General features: G+C 36.7%; 1 protein-coding gene across 6 annotated transcripts in view; it reads left to right on the forward strand.

Moving 5' to 3' along the window:
• Positions 1-27,753, forward strand: part of LOC141937655 (uncharacterized) — a 45,322-nt gene that overhangs the window by 9,503 nt on the left and 8,066 nt on the right. For 2 of the 6 annotated variants that reach the window (XM_074855666.1, XM_074855671.1), the window contains 13 exons: positions 5,537-5,737; positions 7,858-7,962; positions 8,732-8,859; positions 10,857-10,937; positions 12,621-12,743; positions 13,366-13,458; positions 14,952-15,012; positions 15,473-15,621; positions 16,089-16,292; positions 16,691-16,857; positions 17,308-17,459; positions 18,121-18,198; positions 20,409-21,163. In XM_074855666.1, the coding sequence (XP_074711767.1) occupies positions 5,537-5,737; positions 7,858-7,962; positions 8,732-8,859; positions 10,857-10,937; positions 12,621-12,743; positions 13,366-13,458; positions 14,952-15,012; positions 15,473-15,621; positions 16,089-16,292; positions 16,691-16,857; positions 17,308-17,459; positions 18,121-18,185 (1,529 nt within the window). In that variant the 3' untranslated portion in view covers positions 18,186-18,198; positions 20,409-21,163. Of the gene's footprint in view, positions 1-5,536; positions 5,738-7,857; positions 7,963-8,731; positions 8,860-10,856; positions 10,938-12,620; positions 12,744-13,365; positions 13,459-14,951; positions 15,013-15,472; positions 15,622-16,088; positions 16,293-16,690; positions 16,858-17,307; positions 17,460-18,120; positions 18,199-20,408; positions 21,164-27,753 lie in introns of those variants that run through there. The other 4 variants (XM_074855668.1, XM_074855670.1, XM_074855667.1 and 1 more) reach the window with 4 other exon arrangements.

Consider the following 27,753-nt stretch of genomic DNA (forward strand, 5'->3'; position numbering starts at 1 on the left):
TTCAACTAAGTTACTAACAAGGATGCAAAACATAAGGAATATTTCATGACTGCAAATAAAACAAGTACCAGACCAGTTGCCTTTGCTCTGAGATTCTCTGAAACATTCGATTTATGTAATGACACACAACATGGCACATCTGCTTTGTCTTTTCTCTCATCTGTTTTCAGGAAGGATTAATTATGAGAAAAGAGGAAATTGAGAGTGCAGTGCAATGACATTTTTTATGCTTTACTTTGTTTTGATCACTTAAAAATGCAGATTCTAATATGCAAATACTTATACAGCAAGATGAAAATGTGTCTTTAGAATACAATATAATAATAATATTTTAATAATGATAGAATTGTGTGTTTCCATGGTGGCATGCCTTGATGTCTTTATTTTTTTAGGGAAAACGTTCTCTGACACTGGGAAAAGATAAAAGCTGTGAGACTTTGGAGTTACATCCCCCAAAATAAGTGGTCCTCATCCATCATGTTTGCCTGTTTTAAGCAGTATTATGAAGATACTTCTCTTTCTGTCCATCTTTCAGAATTGCTACTGGCCACTTCTATAAAAAGAAAATACCCCTCTGTCACAAGGCAGTTTATGTTTGGGCAAAGCATAAAATAGAAATCACTATAGTAAAGAAGTAGCTAAACGGTGAGATGTGGGATGTGATAAACCTACGAGACAAACCTCAGAATTTGTGATGGAAACCTCTGGATGTTAGAGCAGTGAATTTTATTGGAGTTGGCATGAAGCAGCACAGAAGTAACATGAGAGGGGATCAGCCATTTTCAGCTACAACTGCATGTGAAGAACATTGTTAATTCTTAAGCATAAAATATCATCAGGGCATGGCCTAGCTATAAACCAAGCATGCTATAAACCAGGAGACTGACTGTTCCTATTTTAAATTATGATTTTTAATTAAAAAAAAACCCCAAAACGCTGTGCACTTCTCAGGCATCAGTTTTAAAGTATAAATTAAGGTTTCATCTCAACCAAGCAGATACGTTTCTCAGCATAGTGTGCCAACTATTTCCCCTAACCAGTCCAGTAGAGATGCAGCCGCAGACAATTGTTCACTTTTCTTCCTGTGATAGATGGTTACACATTGATGATTTGCATTGAGGATGATTGATCATGTTTTCCATGCAGACTGCAGAGGCACATGTTTACACTTCAGTATGAGGATTATGAATGTGAGAATATTTTGTGTTTCTCATCAAATATTTAGCAATTGTATGTACACACAGGACAACAACCAGCTGACACTTGAGAGAATGAGTGACAAAAGTGCTGTGTGCTAAATTTCCATGGATGGAAGACATGAAGAAAGTTCCTGTGTTGACAGAGGAACTAAAATTTAACATGAAAATTAAAATTTCTATGTAAAAATGATAGTTCTCTAAATTTAAGAAATAGTCTTGGACATGGAAACAGTCTGATCAGGGAGTTAAAACTGAAAAGAAATAACATATTGAGATCCACTTTTGGAAGTGAGGGTGACATGAAAATTAATCATAGAATCATAGAATAGTTTGGGGTGGAAGGCACCTGTGAACAGCATCTAGTCCAACCCTCCTGTCATGGGGGATTCTATTAAACCTTTTTAATAGAAAACAAATCTATTTAGGTTGCACCCCAAGGAATCTGTTTGCCTTCATTTCTGAAATTACATGTCTTTCCTTTTACATCTTAAATAATGCTAGGCAGAAATAGATAATATCTCAGGAAGGAAGGGGTGGTAAAATGTAGTGTTGTAGAATGATCCAATGCCCCACTCCAAACCCCAAAGCTAGTTATGCTGTGTCTAAAATATTATAAAGAAATAACAGCAGGTTCAGTAAAACTCCAAACTCTTCTAATATTTTATTATGGATTACTGTCTGAACTCTTACTATACAGATGAAGCAGGTATTTTCTCACTGCTTATTAGAAGCATCCACTATCAAAAGTCCTGCTCTGCAAGATCAGCCATAGATATTTCTTTCCAGAAGTCTTTAGTGGAGTCCCCAATTTACAAAAGAAAGATTGGAGTAGAGACCACTGTCAGTAAAACTATGTGGTTTTGTGTTTATTTTATATGGTGAGGTTCCATCCGAGTACAAAGGAAAATACTTATCTAATGAAGATCTTACAATCTGAAGAAATTGTACTAGATACCTTCTTGAATGGTGAAAGTACTTTAATTTAGAAAGAATTTTGATCACAGGATTTTCTGGGAATTACTTCTGTTAGATTGCAGGCCGGTTAACCTGGCTATAAAGGAAGGACCTTCAGCCTCAGTCAAAAGAGGTAGTAACCTGACTGCATGAATGAAAGACCATCGAAGCTTATTAGGTTTAGTCCCTTCCTTTTAAATCACTGTTAACTGAGGTACAGAGCTGAAACTGATGATAGATTAAGGTACTTTATAGTGTAATCTTATTTATTAAAAAGGAGTGTGAAAAATCCTTTTTTGTATCTCAATCACAGCAGAATCATCATGTGAACGCTTTATCTTTGCAGATACGAGCCTCTTACTAGTAAATGCCATACTCAAAAGCTGCTCTCATCTTTAATCTTAATTTAAAGCTTTTATAAATATTTCTCTGGTGCTTCCTTCACTCTTCCGACAATGCTTCTTGTGTGAGTGAGAGTATTTCTCAGTCTCTCTTTCATAACGCGTATCCTCAAACAACAGTGTATTTGCATGTATCCTTCATCAAACCTTCCTACTCAGCACTCAAGTTTATGTAAATTTGTTTTCTGGACATAGTTTTTATGCTTCAACTTTCTTATTGCATAGATAAATTTAAGTGCTTATTAGAGTTAACTTGGATGAAAACCATTGTTATCCTTCCAGCTTCAATAAGTTTTCACTCAACTCCCAGCCTAATATCACTTACATTTCAGGCTACTTGGAAGCTGTACTGATTTTGGCTGGGACAGTTAATTTTCTTCATAGCAGCCTGTATGGTACTATGGATTTGTGACCAAAACACTATTGATAACACACAATGTTTTAGTTATCACTAAGCAGTTCTTACACAGTGTCAAGGCCTTCTCTATTTCTCACACTACCCCACCAGCAGGTAGGCTGGAGGGTCACAAGCAGTTGGGAATGGACAGAGCTGGGACAGCTGACCTCAACTGACCAAGGGGATATCCCATGCCATATAACATCATGCACAGCAATAAAAGCTCAGAGAAAGGCAGAAGCAGGAGCTTTTGGAATTATGGCATTTGTCTTTCCATTACAAGTGATGAAGCCCTGCTTTTCCGGAAATGGCTAAACATTTACCTGCCAATGGGAAGTAGTGAATTAATTCCTTATTTTGTTTTGCTTGCATGTAGAGCTTTGCTTTACCTATTAAACTGTCTTTATCTCAACCCATGAGATTTCTAACTTTTACCCTTCCAGTTCTCTCACCCATCCCACCAGCGGGGAGTGAGCAAGTGGCTGGGTGGGAATTAGCTGCCAGCTGGGGTTGAACCACAACAGAAGGAACATAGTTTTGTGCTGTTTCTTTGAATAGTGCTACTGAGCAAATTGATTGGGGAAATATAATAAAAGTTCCCAACTGTGATAATGGTGGGAGGGAAGGATTAGTGAAACCAGCTTGCTCTTTGTTATAGTGCAATTATTGCTATTAAATGTATTAAACTGAAACATTATACAATTATCTTGAGGTTTTGGTGACCCAAAATCACCAGGAAAAAAAAAAAAAAAAACAACTTCTAACAGCAACTGATGTTTCTTTTATGTTATTGATGAAAATCCTATATGATTCTCTAGAAATACAAAGGTAATTAAGGAGAGAAAATATCAGAGGGACAAGAAATTCACTGCTGAACTTAGTCTGTCCAGGGGAAGTGATAAAATCTTGTAATGAAGCCCTGAGAGACAAAAGTTTTCTTCCTAGGAATTTTGGTCAACAGTGATAGACTGTTTTCATGTCTCAAAAAGGTCTTAATTTCTTCCACTTATGCTTAACGAAGTAAGAAAATACAAAGAGAGGAATAACTACTTATTTACCGTGCTAAAACATTAAAAATAAAGTCTGTTGGCATTGGAGCCTGCTGTGCAGGCTATGGTTGAATCTGAGTTTAAGCTACACCTCTGCATAAAATGGAGAGCTGTCGTCATTACAGGATACACTGAGGTATGAGGGTAAAATGGCAATCTGAGAATATCTTTGCAAGATGGAGTAGTGAGTGATATTTTTAACAACTGCTCTGGTGTGCTGTATTTCAGTGTTCTGTAGCACCTCCAATAGATTCCACTCTGAAAAGAAAAGCAATCAGGCAAGAAAAAAGGTAATTTAATTCCTTATGATTTTTTTTATATGGGAAAGGAACTCAGGAATAGTTTAAAGAGAGCATTATGAAATAACACAGTATTGAGCTTTGCCATGAAGATTATTATCCATTTGAGCTAAGAAGAAGGTCCAGGTGAGGATCCTTTATCCTTAGAAAGCACAATCCCTGCTCAAGCTGCATTTCTCAATCTGGAATATCAAAACGTTCTGTCAGATTCATTAGATATATGCAACTTCAAGCAGTCCAGGTTACTTTCAGTAATTACTTCGCCAACATCATAATTCTTGAAGACCTCTGTTACTCCTGGAAGTGTAATTTTAAGGCTTTCTCAGTGTGCATAAGCCAAGTATTTAAAGACTTTAGGCTTTTTAGTGCGATGGTGACAGGCAGTGAGCAAGTACTAATGGTGAGACCCATAGCCAGATAGCTGGAAACTCTGTAATGACATAAGTTCAGTTGCTGAACTTATAGCCACCTAGATTTTAATTCTTGTGTTTGTGTTCTGGTTGCTTCCTGAAAAACCTATCTTTTGTATTTCAGGTTCAGAATCAAGTATTTATTTTCTTCCTCACATGGGAGTTTATGTCTAGCTGTTCCATGCAGCATGAAGAACTGGAAAAGCAGTATCTTTTTCTATGGAAGTTATGAGGCTGGCAAAGCAAAAAAAAAAAAAAAAAAGAATACTTTCCACTAATAGATCTTTGGGTTTATTTGTTTATTTGAAATTCATCAAAAAGAAAAAGTTTTTGTGGGGATACAGTGAAAACTTATCATTACAGGAGAGCAGACATCTTAAAGAGATCCAGAGAAAAAAGCTGACCAAGAGTTACACATGGAGTAACATGTTTGAGATGTGCTTTTGGGTGGAAGCTACATGAGACTTGGCAGGTTTTATTCAGGGTAGATGGTGAATTTTGAAAACTTTATTTCATGGGCCTTGATGTGTTTGCCAATTCAGCTAAATCTGAAAGTCAAACCAAGATTAAATCACCAAATCATGTTAGATTTCAAATGAGACAGAAAGAAAAGACCCAAAACTATGGGTTTTTTCTGACAAATTTCTAAGAAACTCAACCAGGTTTACTTCTAAATTGGCTGACAGTGTGTACTATTTTTATCTTAAATTCATTTTGGGGTGTGATCTAACAAATCTGGTCTTGTTTCATGATATCTGTTCTCAAACCTCTCAACAGAATACTTCCTCCTAGTATTTTATTAAAAATTACTTTGTTTGTTTTTCCAGAAGCATGGTTGCGAACAGTTGTCCCTCCAGGCTCTCAAGTGCCTGAAGATTCCATAAGAATTGATCCTGAAACTAAACTGCAAGCCACCATTCATTCATCTGTTGCTCTACCAGGCAGCGTTATTGATTATTCAGAAGAGATACAAGAGCATCCTTCATGTGTGATTAAAAGTGTTATGACTGAAGAAACACCTGAAGAACGTAAGCAGTACTTTGTGCCTCAGGTGTTCAGAATGAAAGTGTACTTCGTTGTTTTCCACAAAAGGGCAGATTGGTACCCCATTACCATATTGTAGTTTCACAGAAGCAGAACTGCATAAGCATTAGAGTCCATATTGCATCATCAGTGCTGCTATAGTTTGAATATGGATGAATGTGAGTATGGGCTAAGTGGGAGACTTCCTGTCATAATTCAACATATAGGTAACGGAAGTGGTCCTCAAGCTCCTCATGTACAGGAGATGCCTAATGGCTTTATACACATTAAAACCAAAGCCAGTAGAACAGGACTAAATTTATGGTGTGTTCTGTATCTGTAACTTCTAAAACAAGGTGTGCAACCTACCAGACTCTCTAAAAACTGACAAAAAATACAGTTGCAGTTATTCAGAAACACCAATGTGGCTACCTAGTCTGTGCCATATGCTTTGATTCTACTTGTAAAGTAAGAAAGGACAGACATCTGGTTTGAGGAAGCTTACATTTTAAAGGGATTAAACTGCAAGATACTGTGGTGTTTTGAATGCCTTTTGAGAGCCAGTCTGACTGATGGCATTGAAAAGAAAGGGAAAGAACTGCTATAGATGTCTCATCCCTGCCATACCACAGAGTTCTGTGTGCATTCACTCACAAGAGTGGTGTGAAAAGGTATACTCAGTAGTTTGGGGAGATACATGCTCTATGAGATGCTAACCTAAAGAGAACACATATAAACTGATTTTTAGCATTCATGAATTAACTTGTAGGAGTTAAAAATATAGTTTTTCCCAATGGACTGCTATAGACTGAAGGGGAACTTTGCAGCCATTTCAGCAAGTAATATGGTAATGCATTTTATCTAAAAGGAAACAGTATCTGTATGTCTGTTTTCCATTAAGGGTTTAAGACTAATCTTTATCCTAAACAGAAAGGGAGACACTACACTCGACCGGCAAGCATTGATGCTCTAGTGGCTGATTTTGCCTAAAGTAGGATTATGTGAAGTGAGGGGCTTTCTCAAGAACAGCTATGGCTTCAAATAATCTCCAAGGTGGTGGGAAGCAAGACAAACATGAACCAAAAGGACATTGATGTGAGAGGTTAAGTCCTTTAAGAAGTAGCTATTCTAGATATAATTTAATATGCATCCTTCACTGACATAATTCACAGAACAAAAACTGAGAGAGAGATATTGATGCAATGTATAGTGAAGAAAATAATAAATTCCAAAAGAAGAATAACGAGGTAAGGGGACTCTTCTCAACACATTTATTTAGTTATGTATTTTCTAAATCAGCAAAACTGGCTTTTGATGAACAAGACTTTTATGACTGTATAGGAATAGGATCTGGTGATTCCATCTAGTAGCTGGATTGACTACTTTAAAACAGTACGTTCTGTACAGTATGTCCAATAAAAGCAATGTGAAGAGACAGATATTTGGTTGTAGAAAATCACTGCACCATGAAAGTAAATTAATATTACTTCAGGATCTCAGGAAAGGTAACTATACATTTGGATTTCACCATTAGACAAAAACTCTTAATTTCTGATAATTATTTTGACCAATTCAAAGAGACAGATTTCTTTCAGACACTGTTCTCCCTTTCACATCAGAACACTTGAAGAAGTTACTCACATCAGCTGTTGTGACTTGGTTTTCTCTCAGTAGGAGTGTTGTACGCATCCAGAGTGCTCATTAATAAACCTGGGTCAGATATATCTCATCTAACAATGCAATCCACCCTCACCCCTACAGACACACACACACTTATTTTCAAAGATATTGGGAAAAAGACAGTTTGTTTTTTAATTTTTCAAAATTACATTTGGAAAAGATTTTGACAGAAGATGAGAAACAAGTCTGGAGTACAGCCTTTGTATTCAATATTTCTCTATCTTCAGTATCAGGTGGAACCATTCAAGTCTCAAACAAGTACTACATCCTTCTTATGCTTGTAGCTCTCTCAGTGATTTCCCAATCTCTTGTTCATTTGTATCACTTTTACTAATTTAAAACTCCTTTTGGTCCCAACAGAATTAATCAAATTAATTAACAAATCGAGAATTCAGAGAATTGCAATGATTTTCACCTGATTTTAGCACCTAAACTTTGTTAACAGATGGAGAGGGAAACTCATGGCTGCATAAACTTGGAATGAATATAAACAAGTGGTCATTTCTGAATTCCCTGTTTGGATGGAGTGAAAACAGAGCTCTAGAAAAAGGTATATTTATATAGCAAATATTGTTCTTGCTTTCTGGAGCACATAATACATTACATAAATGGGAAGGGCTTTGGGTTTTTTTTTCCTTTATGTGAGCTCTGATTGAATGAAGTTGTGTAGTTTGGATTTCTGAATGAAGTTGTATAGCTTAGATTTATACATGTTACCTTTCTGAGTAATCAGATCAGTCTCTTCTGATCTTATACATCTGTTAGTTAATTATGATATTTAGTCAAGGGTTATAATACCCAAAATAATTTTGCAACAGGAAATCATCTACTGTGTTAAGCCAGAGAGATCTTATTGGGGGGGAGGGAAGTAATGATAAGTTTTCAATCAAAAAAAAAAAGAAGATAAAAACAAATTTTAAAATTTTATATCACAGTAAAAGGTAGTTTGAAGGAGGCTTTAAAGTTCCCTCTTGTTAGCCATAATAAAACCTAGTTTTCTTTAGATGCAGCATATTTCTGCATGAATTTTTTTTAATCTAAATTTCATTTTTAGTTTTAATGACATAAATATATGTAAGTAATTAACATCAGAGTAGTCATGGACTAGTAATTGTCAAACCACATAATTATGTGTGATGGTGTACATAGATCACAGCTGGCTAGTCAAAGTTACTAAATTTCTCCCAAAGGTCCATTTTCTTTATTATCAGAAAAAAGATGTTTTAAAAAATGTACTTCATGTCTCTAATAAAATATCTGGAGATGCTGTGTATTTTAGGTCTATACTTCAAGTTGATAAAGTAATTTTTGTTATACAGTAGATCATGTGAAGACATCTGGAGTTTGTTCTGATGCTGGCCACAAAGCAACTGAGCTGGAGGAATGTACAACTAAAGAAGAAGTGCCATATATTCCATACAAGTTAGCTACATTATATATCATCAAGGTAAAAAAAACCCCAACAAACACACCTTCCACCCCAAGTAAAAGCCCCAGCATGAATGAATAATTTACAATACAAAAAATTGCTAATTGAATTGTCTCTTTTCGTAGGATACACTAAACAAATTGTGATAATTATTTTCATCATATGAATTCAATTCACAATAGGTTTCTTCTTTGCATTTAGAAGCCTACACTTAAATTTTGAATATTGACATAAAAATACAAACATTAAAATGGAAATGTCATCTTAAGAGCAGATATTATGTTGCTTGAATTTACCTCTTCCAGTTAGGTGTCTAAAGATAAAGAACTCCATTGTAACTGTACATGGAGAAAAACCTTACCTTCCTGTATATTTCTCATGATGTTTCCTGTTTGATGGAAGTGGCTGTTGACTTGCAGTGTGAGGTTTTGTTGTTATTGCAATATTTCTGGTACCAGTAACTAACGTAATTTTGGATTTTCTGCTCAGCCATTTTATTTTAAATTATGCAATATCTGTGTCTATGTGTGTGTGTATATATATCTCCTGGTTTATTGGTTTATTTATTTTATTAAATATGCTCTTGTACTCTTGTTCTTTTATTATGCTTCAGAAAAGTTCTATGGTGACTTCTGTGGTACAGGCTACAGACTCCTGAGCTAGCTGTAAGATACAAGTTCAAATGCCTGAAGCAATCTAATTAAGACAACTCAAAAATCTATGGGTGATAAGAGAGATAAACTCATCTGGGTCTTTTCAGCCTTATTCTAGAAGAAGCTTTTCTTGTGTCTTAACCTTTTAATCATGTCTCTTTAAAATTCCTCTACTTCTACAATAGTGGTTTTGGTGGAGAGTAAATATGATGGTATATTTCAATACCATATTGCTGCTTTGCCGCTTTTATATCATTTGAACTGTGACAGTGTCAGATGGTAAAGATTTTTCACTCCCAGATTAACTGCTTGTAAATGCTCACAAAGGTATAATCTGTTGTCATAGGTCAATGCTAGCAACCACAACTCTTTTAAAAATAATGCATAGGCCACCACAAAAAAAAAGAAAGAGGGGGGGTTTTTTCAGTTTTATTTTGGCTAAGCTGCTCACTGTCAGCAGAATCTGCATCATATTAAGTGAAAAACTGAAACCAAGGAAATGTCTGGAAAAGCTCTAGATTTTCATAATTAACATATAATCATGTTTATTTTTGCTGTAATTCATCCAGCAGTATCTCTTAGTCTCATTTAAGATGCACAAGTATCAGTGTTGTGTAATTTGGGATTGCATCTCCCAGGCAAGTATGTCAAAAGTGGACAGCAGAAGTTGAGATGAGATAGTGGAATTTTCCTTTTGTGACTATTATGAATTGGATTAGAAACAAAATGAATAAAATGGAGTCATAAGGATCCTGATACAATTTTAAGCTTAAATGACTCATTTTCAAGCAGGAAAAATGTCACTTTGCCAGTCCTTTAAAACATCTATTCTTATGAGTAATGAAAAATGCCTTAAAGTTATATCAATTTTGCTGGTTTTCAAATTATTTTAATGGAATATAAAATAAAATCAAATGTATTCTGTAATCATTTTGTGTTATCTAACTCTTAAATACAAAAATACAATCTTCTTTACTGCCTACCTTTTTTTTTTTTACTTTTTTTCTTAGTAATAAGCTTCACAATGTTGTATTTCCTTTTCAAGAACTTTAGAATAGTTGTAATGACTTCCCTACTCAATTCAGAACACTACAGTAAAAAGGAAGAGGTAAGATGCAATACTAGGACCAGCAAAGAAAATCAATTTCAAGTCATAGAGATTTTTATTCAATAACATATTTTCTAGTTGTTGAAGCCTGAAAGCTTTGGCCTGCAGTCTTGTTGGCTATTTTTCTCTTTTCAAGATCAAACTCTTCACTGTATTGTATCTGTCATTGAGAAATGTACCTAAAATAGTTTGATGCTTCATTATAACTGGAGTTGCTAGTGCTCTGAGTTGATAATTTCCTTCATTCTCTACAGATTGTAAAAGATATGCAGCAAATGAAAAACAAGCACATGAAGATAATCAGACAACTAGAAAATATAAAGAAAGAAAAACAGGTAATTATTCTGGAGCATTAGCACTGTTGTTATGTTATACCATTAGTCAAAATGACACAGAGGATAAAATCCACTTCATTCACATTTACATCTGCGTTCAGGTACCCATTCTAAATCTCCAGAAATAATGTCAATGTATCTGTAAGTGTATTTGATCTTACAACTTCATGAAATCTGGTTTTACTTTTTGTCTGGCACAGTTGCAGGGATTTTTCTAAACTTTATTTGTTACTAAACTTCTCTTAAATGCCACTTTCCTGTAATGACCGACACCATGGTTAGAACATTTGAGTTTATGCAGGTTGTGTCTCTCTCAAGAATGATTTTATCGTAAAGGGCTCTGCCAAGCTGTACTGCCTTCCCTCATTGCCAAAGTGGAAAGTTTTACAGTCCCTTCCTCTATGGTACTTTCTCTTCTACTTTGCACTTAGCTTTGCTTTAATCTTGCAATACTTTGTCAATATCATTTACAGAATAGAAGAATCCCTCCACCTGTAGACCCCTGCAAGGTTACAATGAGGATCCAGATGTGCCAGCCCTGTGACCATAACCTCACTTTCCTTAGTGGAAGCATTTCTGCATTCCATTAGTCAGTAATTCTCCCAAAATACGAAATTACCCTCATCAGCTTGGACTGCACTGTTCTGAAACCTTTTCTTGCAGTCACTGCTTCATCTTTCTGCTTATGTGTCACATCATTCTCCTTTTCTTATCCAGAGTAAGACAGGGACTTAGTTCCTATGCACATGTATGTTTTTCAATACAATTACAGTTTATTCTGAGTGCACAGAGAGAAGAGATTCCTCTGGAACCTCCAAGGGGAAGTGAACAAACTCTTCAGACCGTCAAGCAAACTTGAGAGTGTTCCCTGTATGTAACATACAAAGACTTGGTATCCTTTGGTAGGAACACGACTTCATCTTATTCTCAGGTTGTGACATCTGAACAAGTGTTGCAATACCTATGTAAATTCATTTCTGTGCTTCAGTAGGAGTGTAACCCTTGCACAGTTATATCTTATACTTTCAACTGACTGTAGATCACTGGGGAAAAGAAAGAGAGAAACAGAAAGAACACAAGATGGATAGTAAGAGAGAATTGCCTGCTGGGCGTAGATGCAAACACAAGAACTGTAATGATCTTTCTTCCCAGAACCTCATTCATTTTGGCTTCTGTAATTGTGTTATTAGTTAAAATCTCTGAAACAAAAATAATTCCTAGAAACACTGGAATTATCTTTGCTTTGTAAAGTTTGTGATTTGTCTGTATTTCTGATAAAATTTTATTGCCTTATTTAGATGTTTCCTGTTGCCAAGAGTTATTTTTGTGCTACTCATATCTTATTATTTCCAAGCTTTTGTTTTCTGAGCAAAGTTTAATTTCTTTAATATTCATAGCTATGCTTAGAATGAATTCATTCTTGTCTGCTCTCAGAAAGGCTTTGGTTTATATTTCTGCAGAAAAACAGAGAAAAGATAAATTACTTCACCCATAAGTTTCACTCAAGTCTGCAGAGGGTGAAAATACAAACATCCTGTGATCAATAAGAAAAGTTTGCACACATAACAAGCATTGAAGAAAGAGAACCAAGTATTATCTGTTGTACAAATTGTTCTCTTTATCATGTTTGGCTTTCATGGTTTTACTCAGTATTTATTATCTCAATATTCTTCTGTAATACAGGAGCAGACTGTAACTACTATAAAGAAACATTATGGTGAGAAAATGAGGAGTCTGAAATCCCAGTTAGATGCTTACCGAAAGCTGATGAACAAGAGCAACACACACTGGCAAGATCGAGTTAAGGTAATAAAAAGTACAATTTTTACATGGCGGTAAGAATATCAGGTACTTCTAGAGGTTGCAGGAAGAGGCTGTATAAGTAATGTTTTCTTCTTAGGGACAGACAGTCAAATGAAGACATACAGTTTGTGAAATTAATACAAAACTATGTCAGCCTCCTGGAGACTAATAATAGCCTTACACAGTATGTTTCCAAAACAGTTTTCATAGCTTGGCCTGTCTTCAGCGTGAGGTTCTCCTGTACTGTCTGTATGTATGCACTTGGAAATAGCTTTTTTTTTTACAAAAAGAAAGTGTAAAGATATTCACAGAATATATAGGATGTGTAACAGTTTTTTGGTGATGAACAGATATTAAGGTTTATCCTGTTCCTTCTTCTGTTCTGCTACCCTCTCCTTTAGGGAGGGTCTTTGGAGTCAGACCACCTCTGGTCACATGTCGTCATTGTAAATCAGTCAATTTTTATTATTTTTTGTTCGAGATTCCCAGGATTTAGGAGCCTGATTGAAATATTATGACTTCTCAATATGTGTAGAACAAAAAACCCCAAACTATAGTTCTTTTTGAAAGATTAAGCAATGGTGTAGAAATTGTAATCCCTTTTGCCTTATTCTACTGCCTTCAGAGCCTGAGGGAAAGAAATAGACAACTGATTCAAGAGAAGGAAGATCTTCTTCACCATATGAAGCAACAAACAGAGAAATGGGAAGAAGAAAAGGTAAACACAGCTAGTTTGGGTTTTCTTTTTGGAGTTAGACAGTGTTCTCATTACCATTTTCAATGTGTGCTGTTTCCTGGAATCTAGGGGATGTGGAAACTACACTGTCTGCCTTTATATATGTACATCTAAATCAGCTAAGATTCAACTGCTATACACCTGCCTTGCTGTTTTTTCAGAGCAGCCAAGTAGTTTTTCAGCCTTATAATACCAGTGAACATACATTTTTTTGTCATACTATATTATTCTTTCCACTAAAAATTATTAGATTATAATTCCTCTCTCTCATTTCACATTTCATGTCTTTTGGGGAATTTTAAAATCACAGTAGAGCACATTGGTTATTTTTTTGTTTGGAAATTAGCATTAAAAATCTTCACCTCATCTAAGCTACTACAACACTGGGATGCAACTGGTTGACCTAGAAGCAAAACTACCTCACTTGGTAGCTCCCAGGGAAAAGAGATGTGCTTAAAATTCCTCAGGTTTCCCAAATTTCTCTTTAATAATGCAAATTCAGTTTACTATCAATCTGAGATGGCTGCAGAGGTGTAAAAAGAAATAAATTTGTTGATTTTTTCATAGATAGAATCTGTGAGCATGGTCTGATAATTGTTATTTTCTGTGTAGTGTTCTTCTATTCCATGTAATATGTGCAAGTCTTTCTGTAATTTTGCAGATCTTCCACACTGCTTTATAATAGCAAATTTTCATTGCACTACTCCAAGACATGTCCAGAGAGATCTTGGCTAACCTTGTGGCAGGGGTGGGGGGAGTCTCAGAGGCAGTCTCTTTTGCATTTATGAAAGTGAATGCAGATTTCTGTAGGATTTCCGAGTGAAGGTCTCGGGAAGGAGTTGTGGGTTTGGTTTTTTTCAAATGACGTAGCACCACCTTTTGATTAAATTTTGCATAGCACCAGTATTTAAAATTAAGGTTTTCTCCTTCCAAACACTTTCAGCAACGTCTAGCACAATATCCTATTCTTGATTGATAATCTGTGTAAAATCATGGGTTTTGGAAATCCCTTGATCTAATTGTTATATGTCACGGAAATGTAGCAAAAATACTGTAGTAAAAAGTAAGAAGTGATGAGGATACAATGTTCTAAGCCTTGTAGTAAGAAGGAATACCTTCTATTAGATCAAATAATGCTGCTAAGATTTGACTCTGCTTCCAAAAGCTCTTCAACTGTTCAGGAGTCTCTATAATTTTTGTCTCTTTCATTCCAGTAATGTGGACAAATGCTAAAGAAAATGTAAGCATAAGACATCTTGGTACAGGCTCTTGTGAAAACACTAGAATCTGAGCAGTCTCTGGTTTATTTCTAGATTTTCTAGTAACAGTCAATTACTGCACAACAGCCTATTTGTGTAGGCTGTGCCTATGAGTGGCAACAAAATTAATTTACTATTATTGATCATTCTCACCAAGGAAACATACTGAAAACTGGTAACATTGATTTCCTGCTGTCTTCTTTTCTTGTCTTGCAGGTCTGGATTCTAGAAAATTTGTGTAAAAACCTAGATTATCTTTACACCCAGCACACACTGAGTGAGTTTAGTATTTCAGACACAGAGTTTCTTGATCTCTATTTCATGTTTGTTTTTCTGTTTACACTGAGGTGCATACCAGCTGAAGTCAGTACAAGTTTTTTCATTGCAATACTGTGTCACAGATGGAATAATAAAGGAATGGTGAAACTACAAATAATGTCTGTCATGACTCCAAACTCCTTAGCATACCTGGCTCATTGCAGTCAACATCTGTTTTGCATAGGTTTATTTCAACATTTGTAGCTTTCCCCTTAGAACTTTAAAACAAAGCACGAGCTCTTTAAAATTCTTTGAGTTTTAATAAATAAATCAAAATCTTGATTACTAAAATTTATTAGTTCCTTATAAATTCTTGATTTCTAAAAGGATATCATTTGGCCTGCCTAGACAATATTCTAGGAACTGCACATTAGAAATGCTTAAATTCTCATCTGTTATTCCTATTGTTTTCAATTCAGCTTTGCAGGAACTTCACAACATCAGTCTATATGTGGAAAGAGTGTATGACCTCATGAATTTCCAGATACAAATTCTTCAGCAACAGTCTGAAAAGACAGAAGGAGGAAAAGTGGATGTGTCAGAAGTTTTAGAATTAAAAATGGAACAAGTGAGCACAAAAATGGGAATGTAACTGGTTGGTTTTAGGACTATTGCAGGTATTTCAAAGGCAGTCAGGATGACTAGCAAAAGCTGAAGCAAACCATGGGACTGATAGTAAAAACTGTTTGAAATATATACATGGCTTAAGCATGATAAATTAGTGATGAATGATTAAAATACCCCAGTAACGAAATGAATTCTTATTCTCCTGGAATCACTTATTGTATGCTATTGTTTTCATTATAATATTAGATAGTATAAAACTGCTACAAAATCTTTTAAAGATCTTCTGCTTTGAATTATAAAAACTATATTCTGAATGTTGAAACCAATCAGCCTTTCTTATTTGATATTTATTTTGTTTTTCTCCATTTTTGGTCTACCTTGCTCATTAAAATCTTTCCATTTCATATGAAAGGAATGAAAATCTAGATCTTGGCTTAGTGTATAAGGTTATCTTTATCGCTCCCCCAGGTAACTAATGAAGAAGAGAAGCCTGAATGGTCAATGGAAAAGGGATATCTTTGGCAAGCACAAACCTTGCTGCAGAAGATACAGGAATCTTTACAGAAACGAGAAAGAGAAGTCACTGAGCTCCTACAAAGTGAAAGAAGATACAACAAGACAATGAAACCTCAAATCACAGTGCTAATGTTCTTGAAAACTCTTGTCAAGAAGGTAAAAACTGTTACTACAAAGATGAAAAATTATTTACTTGGTTTTCTAAAAAGTTCAATAAGGAAAAATGTTGTAGTATTATTTATTATTGTTATTGTCTTAAAAAATGGGAAAAGTAATTCTGTATACATTGATTTAAAGGCTACAAGTGAGATTTCCAGAATAACATATGGAATCCAAGAGCCATAAATACCCACTGAAAGTCAGCCTACAGAAAACTGATTAGACCAACTTGCACCCTCCTTAACTGATATTATTTTAAAAGATAAATTAGTGAAACATGAGAATGGCATCATGGTAAATCATTGTTCTGTCCTTCCAGTTGTTATGTGAACTACGTGAATTACAAACAGATATGCCAGCTTTACAGGAAATATCTAATTTTTGATCCATGGTAGGTTTACACCATATATTATGATGTCCCTGGGGCACAACAGTACATCAGTCAGCTTATCAGGAAGAATGAGGATGAAAGGGCTGATCGGAAAGAAGCTTTTAATAACGCTCAGGCTGACATTCTGCGCTATGAAGTATTTTATGGAAATGAACCTATGGATGACAAAAGGTATATTGGATAGTTAATAAAGATAAGATAGAAATAATACAGATAAATAATGAGCTGTTTTCACAGAGCGAAAATACATTTTAAAGAATGCTATTATAATTTCCATGTGTAGTTATGGAGGGGGGGGGAATCAAAGAGTCTACATTTATATTAAGAAAGAAATCAGGGAATTTAAAAAAAACAGCTACAAAAAGCAGGAAAACACTTCAGCTTAAATGGTTTATGCAAGTTTTATTCAGTGTATTATAAAATATGCTGAAATAAGTTTATTTGGCAAGCCTGTGCTACAATATCAACATCTTTTTCTTCCTACATTTTTACAGGATGTTTCTTCCTCATATTCTGGGTAATTGCATCTTTCTTGTGGTTTAAGTAACTAATTCCTTACAAAATGTCCTTTTTTTTTCTTTTTCTTTTTTTTTTCCTTTTTCTTTCCTTTTTGAATGACAGGACACAGCTCTCAATGAAGATTTTCAGAAATCTTGGAAAAGCAAAGTCTGATTTAGAATATGTTGAAACAGAGAAAATTGTGTTTGATTGTATCCAGACAGGGGAAATCCCTAACTGGATTAAAAGAGATTGTCTTTATGTAGCCTTGACAGGTGAGAAATCCTCTTGTCAATTAAGATAAACCTAATTATCCTCAGACAACTCACTTTTGAATATAGGAGAACACAGTACAGCAGTAAAAGGCATTTAGACACATGCTACTACCATGTCATAACATATTCCATTAAACACCTTCAGTTATGTACATTTTAATGAATTACTATATGAATTTTAATACTGGGTCATGGCTTGTAAAAATATGGCTTCCACATTTTTAATCCACTGTTCATCTTTTCGTTGCTATCTTTGTAATTTTGAAAATCAGGTGTCATCTTGTATATTGTGCCTAAATATCTCAGTGAGTGTCTAAGATAAACACATGCAGAATCCATCCAGATTTGGCAGCCATGAACTGAATGCAACAGCAAATGCAGAATTCAGAAGGAAGTACCCCCTTTTGAAGAAAACTTAAAAATATCAATTGCACTAATTTAACACATTGTGCTCTTCTGAGAGGACTAGTTGAAAGCCTTTTTCAAATATTTGGCATGCTTTTTCTATGATTCTGCAACACCAAACCTGATTTTGGTGGTTTAAGCAGGGAAAGGAAGGCTGTTGTGAACTTCTGTTTGAGAGAATGACTATTTCTAATTTACAAGATTATTGAGTTATATGTTTGTTATAAGTAACTATATAATTACTGGAACTCTCCAGAAGACCCTGCAACATGCTCTGAGGAGACAGAGCCACCATCTGGAGGAACTCATGCAGAAGTTTAAAATGGAAATCAAGGTAATACATTGCAGTGTCTTATCCCACATAGTTTCAAATAAGGTATTGAAAAATGCCCTTCTTTTCCTAACTATTCCTAAGGGATTTGAGATTTGCTCTGGATTATATTCTGTGATGTCTGTATGTGAATCTTTTTCCAGAAAGCAAATCTCAATGGGAATTATGTACAGAGATCTGCAGTTATATACCTGTAGCCCCTAAGCACATTTACATTAAAGAATAACATAGCTTTGCTAACCAATTAATTATATGGTCACACCTTTCATATATGAAAAGGTTCTCATGTTCTATTTTTACATCTGTGCATCCATTTTACTTTTTACATACAAATCTTTTCTTGTATCTTGATGGCCCTTGATGCCTGTTACAAGTACATTAGAATCATTTAGGTTGGAAAAGTCCTTTAAGATCGTTGACTCCAACTGTAAGCCTAACACTGCCAAGTCCACCACTAAACCACGTCCTGAAGTGCCACACCTACAGGTCTTTTCAATATCTCCAGGGATGGTGACACAACCACATCCCTGGGCAGCCTGTCCCAATTCTTGACAACCCTTTTGGTGAAAAAAAAATTCCCTAAAATCCCATCTAACCCTTCCCTGGTGCAACCTGAGGCCATTTCCTCCCGTCCTATTGCTTGTTACTTGGGAGAAGAGACTGACGCCCACCTCACTACAACCTCCTTCCAAGTAGTTGTGGGGAGTGATAAGGTCTCCCCTCAGTCTCCTTTTCTCCATACTAAACAACCCCAGTTCCCTCAGTTGCTCCTCACAGGACTTGCTTTCTAGACCCCTCACTAGTTTTTGAACATGCACCAGCACCTCAGTGTGTTTATATATCTAGTAATTTGGAATGCACAGATTTCCTGTTTAGTAGTAGGTTACAAATAAAATATCTCATCTGCATTTACATCAGCATAAATAAGTGAAAGAAATAACTGTTTGAATTGAGTTTTCTCTGCTGAAAGTGACCCAAACACATATTGCTGCAGTGAAAATCAGAGTGCAATAATATGTTTATCATATTGCTGTTGTTGGATCTCAAAGTGAATAGGCCCAGAATTGCCAGAAATCATGTCCCCTACATAGACACTAACATAACAACCATCATGCCAAGTTAATGTATAGAAATTCTGCATTAGTAAGTAATGAATGCAAACTGTAAAATATTTTAATGTTGGTAATAATTAATTATACCATTGTTTGCACTTTTTTTTTGGCTTGGTTTGGGGTTTTTAAGTTTACCAGAGAACAGTCCCCATTTTAGAGAGGGACATTAGAGAGAAAGCTTAAAGCAGAAAAGCACTTTCTGCATTATCTCTGGAGTGGATAATGAATTGGAAGAATTAAAAGTCCATGGTTCACTAAATATCAGAAAACCTATGCAGGCATTTAAGTATTTTGAAAATTTTACCCTTTTTAAGAAATATTTTTAAGTCATCTTAAAAAAAAGAAAAAACAAACAAAAACCAAAACCCAACAACAAAACCCCAGCATTGTGATAACCTGAAAGAGTCTGTGACTGAACAAGTCTGAGTCAAACAGTTATAGATCTGCTTGCAAGTGGATGGAATGCATCTCACTAAGCTTTTGCTTTCTAAAATAGATCATTTAACATGTCTCTACGAGCCATATATGCAGAGATGTGGTTTCAAAGGGTAATCTTCCTCTGTGAAATGCAAGCCTCCAAAATTACCTTCACTCTGTCACGCTTCAAAATACTATTCAGTAATTGTTTTAAAGTGCTGACTCTTGTATCACAGTCTTTTAACTCTTCACCCTCTTTTTTTATAAAAAATGAAATTGAAGAAATCATAGATAAGAAGAACTTAAAATTATAAACTGAAATCATAGTTCAATCAAAGAACAAATGAAGATGAAGACAATGGTTGTTCTTGCTAAAGACAACCACTTGTCTTTCACAAATGGTTGTTGAAGTTGATAATACTAAGTTCCTGGAAGAAAACGCACACTGCAAATTTAGATAGTGCACTCTTAAGGATAGGGTTTTTTTCAGCTGCCAAGCATAGGTACCTGGAGCTATGAGTGGTTTATTTGCACTAGTCAACCGAGTCAAGTCCCTAATGTTACTGCCTATATGCTAAACTGAAAGCAGGTTTTAGTCCAGGGCTGACCTGGCATTCAGAAGGTAGCATCCACAACCTTTAATTTTTTTTAACTGCTTATCTTTTCAATATGTGCTGCTTCTAGGTTTGAATCACCATTACAAAAAGAACACTCTCTACAGATGAAGCATACCTATGACGGTGCTTTTATGCAAACAAATTGATAAGTGTATTGTAAATATGTACTGCTGGGAACACAATCTCTGTTCCTAAGTGCCATTAATGTATTTATGGCCTCTTCCAATTGAGCTGTTAGTCCACTTCTCTGCAGTAAGACCATTGGAAGGGAATGCAAGAGAAAAGAAATGAGGACATAGAGGTCACTAAAATGTAGATGCATTATATTGATGATGCTCAAGAGAAAAACAACTAGAGTGGGTAAAGAAGAGGGTGATTGTGAGTGTTTATTATGAACATGCCACTCCAGGATGCAGCACCATTGACAATAAATCCAAGGATTAGACAGGACTGGACCAGTGCCAGTCCACCACAGAGAGAGAAAAAAACCCTGAATACTTGTAAAAAACTATATATAAACTATCATGCAGGATGTACACATAGAACACCAATTGATTTTCTGTTGCAGTTAGAATTTTGATGTATTTGATGATGAGACAGTTAAGGGCAGTTCTAAATCAGCTTTAAAGAATAGAAATCATGTAACAAGCAAGAACTGTCAAAAGTCAAAGGAGATTTTTGAACTGTGGTGCAGCTATTAATCTGTCTAGTGTAAAGTGGTTGATACATGTGGTAGCATAAAATGTCCAAAAATAAATAACTTCTTTATTAACTGCATTGGTTAGCTTTGTTAATGATTTAAACAAAGTCCTCAAGTGAAAAGATTGTAACTGTGAAGGTTTGACACAATTATTCTTTTTCTAATGTGTGACTCTAAATCTTATAATTTAGCTCCTTCTTTTACTTAATCTCATGTCTATGCAAGTTTATTGAAGAAATTTCATGGCTTCATATGTAATTGTTTAAGTTGTTAGCTTTTATATCTGTTTTTAATTCTGCAACAGATAGAAAAGGTTTAATTGTTTTACTAGGCAATTGATTTTTACTTACTGTTACTGTCAACATTAAGGATGGGAATTAAATTCAAGTAAAATGATTCACAAACCAGCATTTAAAATAGCAGCTCTTTAAACATTAAACTTTATTAAATTAACTAATATACCATAAGTGACAAAAATAAGAATAAGAAAACAGTGTCATTTTGATTTGATTTTGATAAGAATTGTTCAAGTACAGGATGTACTAACTGAGATTAGTGAATTGACAATTTATTTCTTAACACCTTGGGCCAGATATTTAACTGTATTTCTGAAGCTAATAACACAAAAACATGTTCTGATTGAGACTGCCAAGATATCTGGATCCTATTGAAAGAACTGAAAAATGAAAATTCAACTAAGTACAGTAATTTTTAGTTCCGGATATTTTAAAGAACAGATAACTAGTTGTTTGGAGTATTTTTCAGTAGTTCTCATACTTTCCTACTTTCTCTTTAATTTTACACAGAAAAGAAAGCTTGTCTTTCTCCTTTATCAGCTTCCAAAGCGCTCCCTGCTTTGGAAGGGACGAATGCATTTTAGTGCATTTTTACACACACACGCGCGCGCGCACACACACACACTTTATTTTAAGCAAGATCAAAATCAGAACTTAAATACCAAATCTGAAGGAAGGGTACTTATATCATCCTCAACTGATAAAAATTAAAAAAGGTCCACTTCATTCCCAGGGAATTCTGACTGTTTCTATTACATGACCCAGAAACTTCATTTAAAAATGCTTTTCTCTCACCAGGTAAGTATCTTTGCTGTAGAAGTCAAGTACTCTTTAGGAAAACTTCCATATAACATAACTCTTATTTAGAATATCTAATCTTTGACATGCAAAATGGAAATATTTAACCTAGTTAATAAAATAGTAAATTATTTTTGAGTAAAATATGATCATATCAATATCTTATTGAAAACATATTTGAATGTCCTGTAAAAATTCACTACAGCCACTGTAATAAAAAGATGGATCCTGGAGAAAGGAAAAACCAAAAAACGAACATACAAACAAACCCTAAAATAAAATGCAGTAAAATGTAAGATAAAACTCTCAACATGTAGATATGTGGTTGTCTAATATCTGCCAGGGAAGACAATGAGATTGAATTACAACACACTGACATACATGAAAAAAGAAGCACACCTGCAATAATTTTCAACCCCCTATGCTAAAATGCTCTGAAACTTCCCACAAATACCAACTAAAAACTTAGAATGACTTTATTAATACTCACCAGCTCAAAAGATATCATTACTGGTACTTGTGTTATCATTTGATAAGTCTGGAACTTTTCTATCAGTTCTTTTTTTGTGTCACTTATACTTAGAGAAGTAGAAATGTCTGAAATAATTTCAAAATTAAACAAAACTATGGGATAAATTTTCATCCAGAAATATTTTGTGTGACATCATAAGTAATAAATTTGACTTTAATCTGACATATATGGGATCCATGGCTGCAAGTACGTTAGAAATTCCTCATCCAATTATTCTTGCAAGTGAATTAATATTTTCTTAAATGTATGTTCTGACTCATGATAAATTATATAAGAGAATCAATCTCAGTACATTTCTGCAAAAGCAATGATGCTACCCTTCAGAAAATCTCTGAGATTGATGGTCTAGGGAGTGATCTCATTCATGTTTCATACTAGACATTAAACTTTAAACTAGATTTGAAGGGGGAAGGGGACAAAACTGGAACTCCCAGATACAAGCCCCAAGGTAGATTACCAGAGTTTGTGGGCTGTTGTGCCAGCAACGACCCTCACCCTGCCATCTCAGTGAAGACAAGGGATGGAAACATGCAGCATAACAAAGATGCAAGGGATATTGATGGATCAGTAACTGTGGTAACACCTGTGAAAGGTCAGGCCAGACTTAGGACCTCTAAATGCGAAAAGGTGCTGGGGACATCAGCCCCTCTTAAGTGCATCTATACCAGTGCACACAGCATGGGTAACAAACAGGAGGAGCTTGAAGCCATGATGCAGCAGGAAAATTATAATGTAGTGGCTATTACAGAAACATGGTGGGATGTCTCCCATGACTGGAGTGCACCAGTTGATGGCTACAAGCTCTTTAGGAGGGATAGACAAGGAAGGAGAGGTGGTGGGGTGGCGCTGTATGTTAGGAACTGTTATGATTGCTTTGAGTACAAGTGCAGTGAAGACAGGGTAGAGTGTCTTTGTGTTAGAATCAGGGGGAAGGCCAACAGGGCAGATGTTGTAGTAGGAGTCTACTATAGGCCACCCACCCAGGACAGAGAGGTGAATGAAATATTCTATAGGCTCTTAGAAGAAATCCCACAATCGCTTGCCCTTGTTCTTGTGGGAGACTTTAACGTCCCAGACATCTGCTGGAAATACAACACAGCAGAGCAGGACCAGTCCCGGAGATTCCTGGAATGTGTGGGAGATAACTTCCTGACACACCTGGTGAGTGAACCGACCAGAGAAGGTGCCTTGCTGGATCTCCTCTTTGTGAACAGAGAAGAACTGGTGTATGATGTGGTGGTTGGAGGCCGACTAGGGAACAGAGATTACGAAATAATAGAGTTCTCTATTCTTAGAGGGGCCAGGAGAGGGGGCAGCAGAACTGACATCCTGGACTTCCAAAGGGCTGACTTTGTCTTGTTTAGGCACCTGCTTGATAGGATCCCTTGGGAGATGATCCTGAAGGGTATAGGGGTCCAGGAAGGCTGGACACTCTTTAAGAAGGAAGTCTTAATTGGACAGGAGCAGGCTGTCCCCAGGTGCTGCAAGAGAAGCCAGTGGAAGAGAAGGCCACCCTGGCTAAACAGGGAGGTTTGGCTGCAACTCAGGGAGAAAAGGAGAGTTTATGGCCTTCGGAAGAAGGGGCTAGCCTCTCACAGTTATTACAAAGACGCTGTGAGGGTACGCAGGGTGGAAAACAGGAGGTCTAAAGCCCAGCTAGAAACTGATCTGGCATCAGCAGTCAAAGATAATGAGAAATGTTTCTATAAGTATTTCAACAACAAAAGAAAGACCAGGGAGAGCCTCTGTTCCCTGCTAGATGCAGGAGAAAACATGGCAACGAGTGATGAGAAAAGGCTGAGGTACTTAATGCCTTCTTTGCCTCAGTCTTTAATAACAAAACTAGTTGTACTGAGGGAACCAGACTCCTCAGCCGGAAGACAGAGACTGGGAGAACGACCCCCCCGCATTCCAGGAGGAGATAGTCAGTGACCTACTGCATCACATAGACACACACAAGTCTATGGGACCAGACGGGATACACCGGAGGGTGCTGAAGGAGCTGGCTGGGGTTCTCACCAAGCTGCTTTCCAGCATTTACCAGCAGTCCTGGCTGACCGGGGAGGTCCCGACAGATTGGAAATTGGCCAGTGTGACGCCCATCTATAAGAGGGGTCGGAAGGATGATCCGGGAAATTACAGGCCTGTCAGCTTGACTTCAGTGCCCGGGAAGCTGATGGAGCAGCTCATCCTGAGTACCATCACACAACACATGTGGGACAACCAGATGATCAGGCCCAGTCAGCATGGGTTTATGAAAGGCAGGTCCTGCTTGACAAACCTGATCTCCTTCTACGACAGGGCGACCTGCTTATTGGATGAGGGAAAGGCTGTGGATGTTGTTTACCTTGACTTCAGTAAGGCCTTTGACACTGTTTCCCACAGCATTCTCCTGGCGAAACTGGCTGCTCGAGGCTTGGATGGGCACACGCTTTGCTGGGTAAAAAACTGGCTGGATGGCCGGGCCCAAAGAGTTGTGGTGAACGGAGTTAAATCCAGTTGGCAGCCCGTCACGAGTGGTGTCCCCCAGGGCTCGGTTTTGGGGCCACTCCTGTTTAACATCTTTATTGATGATCTAGACGAGGGGATCGAGTGCACCCTCAGTAAGTTTGCAGATGACACCAAGTTGGGTGGGAGTGTTGATCTGCTCGAGGGTAGGGAGGCTCTGCAGAGGGATTTGGACAGGCTGGAGCAATGGGCTAAGGCCAACTGTAGGAGTTTCACTAAGGCCAAATGCCGGGTGCTGCACTTGGGCCACAACAACCCCCAGCAGCGCTACAGGCTTGGGGAGGAGTGGCTGGAGAGCTGCCAGTCAGAGAGGGACCTGGGGGTGTTGATTGACAGCCGGCTGAACATGAGCCAGCAGTGTGCCCAGGTGGCCAAGAAGGCCAATGGCATCCTGGCCTGTATCAGCAATAGCGTGACCAGCAGGGACAGGGAAGTGATCTTACCCCTGTACTCGGTACTGGTGAGGCCACACCTTGATGACTGTGTTCAGTTTTGGGCCCCTCACTACAAAAAGGACATTGAATGACTCGAGCGTGTCCAAAGAAGGGCAACGAAGCTGGTGAAGGGTCTGGAGCACAGGTCATACGAGGAGCAGCTGAGGGAACTGGGGTTGTTTAGTGTGGAGAAGAGGAGGTTGAGGGGAGACCTCATCGCCCTCTACAACTACCTGAAAGGAGATTGCAGAGAGCTGGGGATGAGTCTCTTTAACCAAGTAATAAGCGATAGGACAAGAGGGAATGGCCTCAAGTTGTACCAGGGAGGTTTAGACTGGCTATTCAGAAGCATTTCTTTACAGAATGGGTTGTTAGGCATTGGAATGGGCTGCCCAGGGAGGTGGTGGAGTCCCCATCCTTGGAGGTGTTTAAGAGTCGGGTTGACATAGCGCTGAGGGATATGGTGTAGTTGAGAACGGTCAGTGTTAGGTTAATGGTTGGACTGGATGATCTACAAGGTCTTTTCCAACATAGATGATTCTGTGATTCTGTGATTAAACCGTTGACTCTGGAGTAAAAACAGATGTATACAGTGTTATATTACAAATCAGAACTAAGCATCTCTCTATCAATCATTTTCTGTAATGCTGTTCCCTAACAGAAACAAAATGGTTCTGCCATTTCATCACAGCTGAAATGTAAATGCATAGGCAATTTAATCTGCCTGAACATTTGTTTAATAGCTTGTTTCATGACGATTTTATGATACAAAGCTACAAACTACTTGTTAAAATGAGAAGCAGGCACACACATTTTTTCCAGGTTTACTTTAGAAGATTTCCTGAGAAAAATGTTCTTTCCTTACTCAGAAAGGAGCCCAACCTTTCTAATTCAGGGCAGGCTTGCAGAAACACAAATGGATGTTAGGAGTTTATTACCTTTTGAATTTTCATAGAATAAAATGGGCCTGACTGGGTTTTTCATGCCCTTGAAAATTTCTAGTTTGAAAGTCATGAAGGCAAAACCTGTGCATTTCCAATGTGTGCATCTCTTGTTTGTCAGTGCGGAAGCCTGAAGAGATAGGACAGGATATAGGCAGGAGATCTGGGAGCAAACTCATCATTACTGATTCTGCATGGAGTAAACAGAAGAATATGTCAGTATCAAAACAGTGTTGTATTACCCTGGAACAGTATTTCCACATATTCAAGGTGTTTGTCATGTTCTCTCCAAAATAGTGGGTAAGGAATGTTTGGTTTCCTGAGGCAAATACTGTGAGTTGTCTTCCATTTTTACATATACTATTTTTACCAATCTTCAGAAATCTGGACCCCATCTAAAACCACTATCAATGGCAGAAGAAACAGCTCTGACAGTTACAAGGACAAAGCCTTCATTACACAAAGTTTGACCAGACAAAATCTCTGTCTTTTCAGAAGGAAAGATTATTAACAAAAATTGAGACACATTTTTATTATTGATATTTTGGTTTATGACAGTGGTAGTATGGAGAAAAAAAGTTCTGAACCAGAAAAGTATTGGTTCCCAATTTGCATTTTGCATAAGCTTAGTAATGAACTTTAAAGTCTGTAGCTAACTTATACAGTTAATAATCAAATTTACTTTTGGTTACATGATTTATTAACTAGTGTACAAAGAACCCATGAGCTTCATTACCATAACATAGCATTTGTAATTTTGCTCTCTTACAGGAAAAAAAAAGCTGAAAGAAATTAAACATTCATTCTGGATTTTACCAGCATCTTTATGCCCTGTTCTAACCCAAGAGACACAGTATTTCTCATCTAGGGTGTATTCAGGGCTGCTCCTTATCTCCCCAGGACACCTAACCTGAACAAAACCAATTCCTAGGATGGTTAGCTTGTCCACCTTGGTAATGGCTTTCTCATTATCCTAGTGATAAAACTCTGGTACTACTTTATATATCTTTCTTGGTATTACTGTTCCAACAAAAATTTGGCATATTCTGTATCATTACAACACAGATATGCTTTGCAGACATGACTCTCTTCAGCATAAGACAGGTTATATATAAGATAAAAGCAGTGCTCCTATGTGCAGTTTTCAATTCTTTCATGTTTTCCAGGTATTAACCCTTTTCAGTCTCAGATGTTTTCTCCCTC

This window comes from Strix uralensis, chromosome Z (genome assembly GCF_047716275.1).
Source record: "Strix uralensis isolate ZFMK-TIS-50842 chromosome Z, bStrUra1, whole genome shotgun sequence".
Lineage (NCBI taxonomy): Eukaryota > Metazoa > Chordata > Aves > Strigiformes > Strigidae > Strix > Strix uralensis.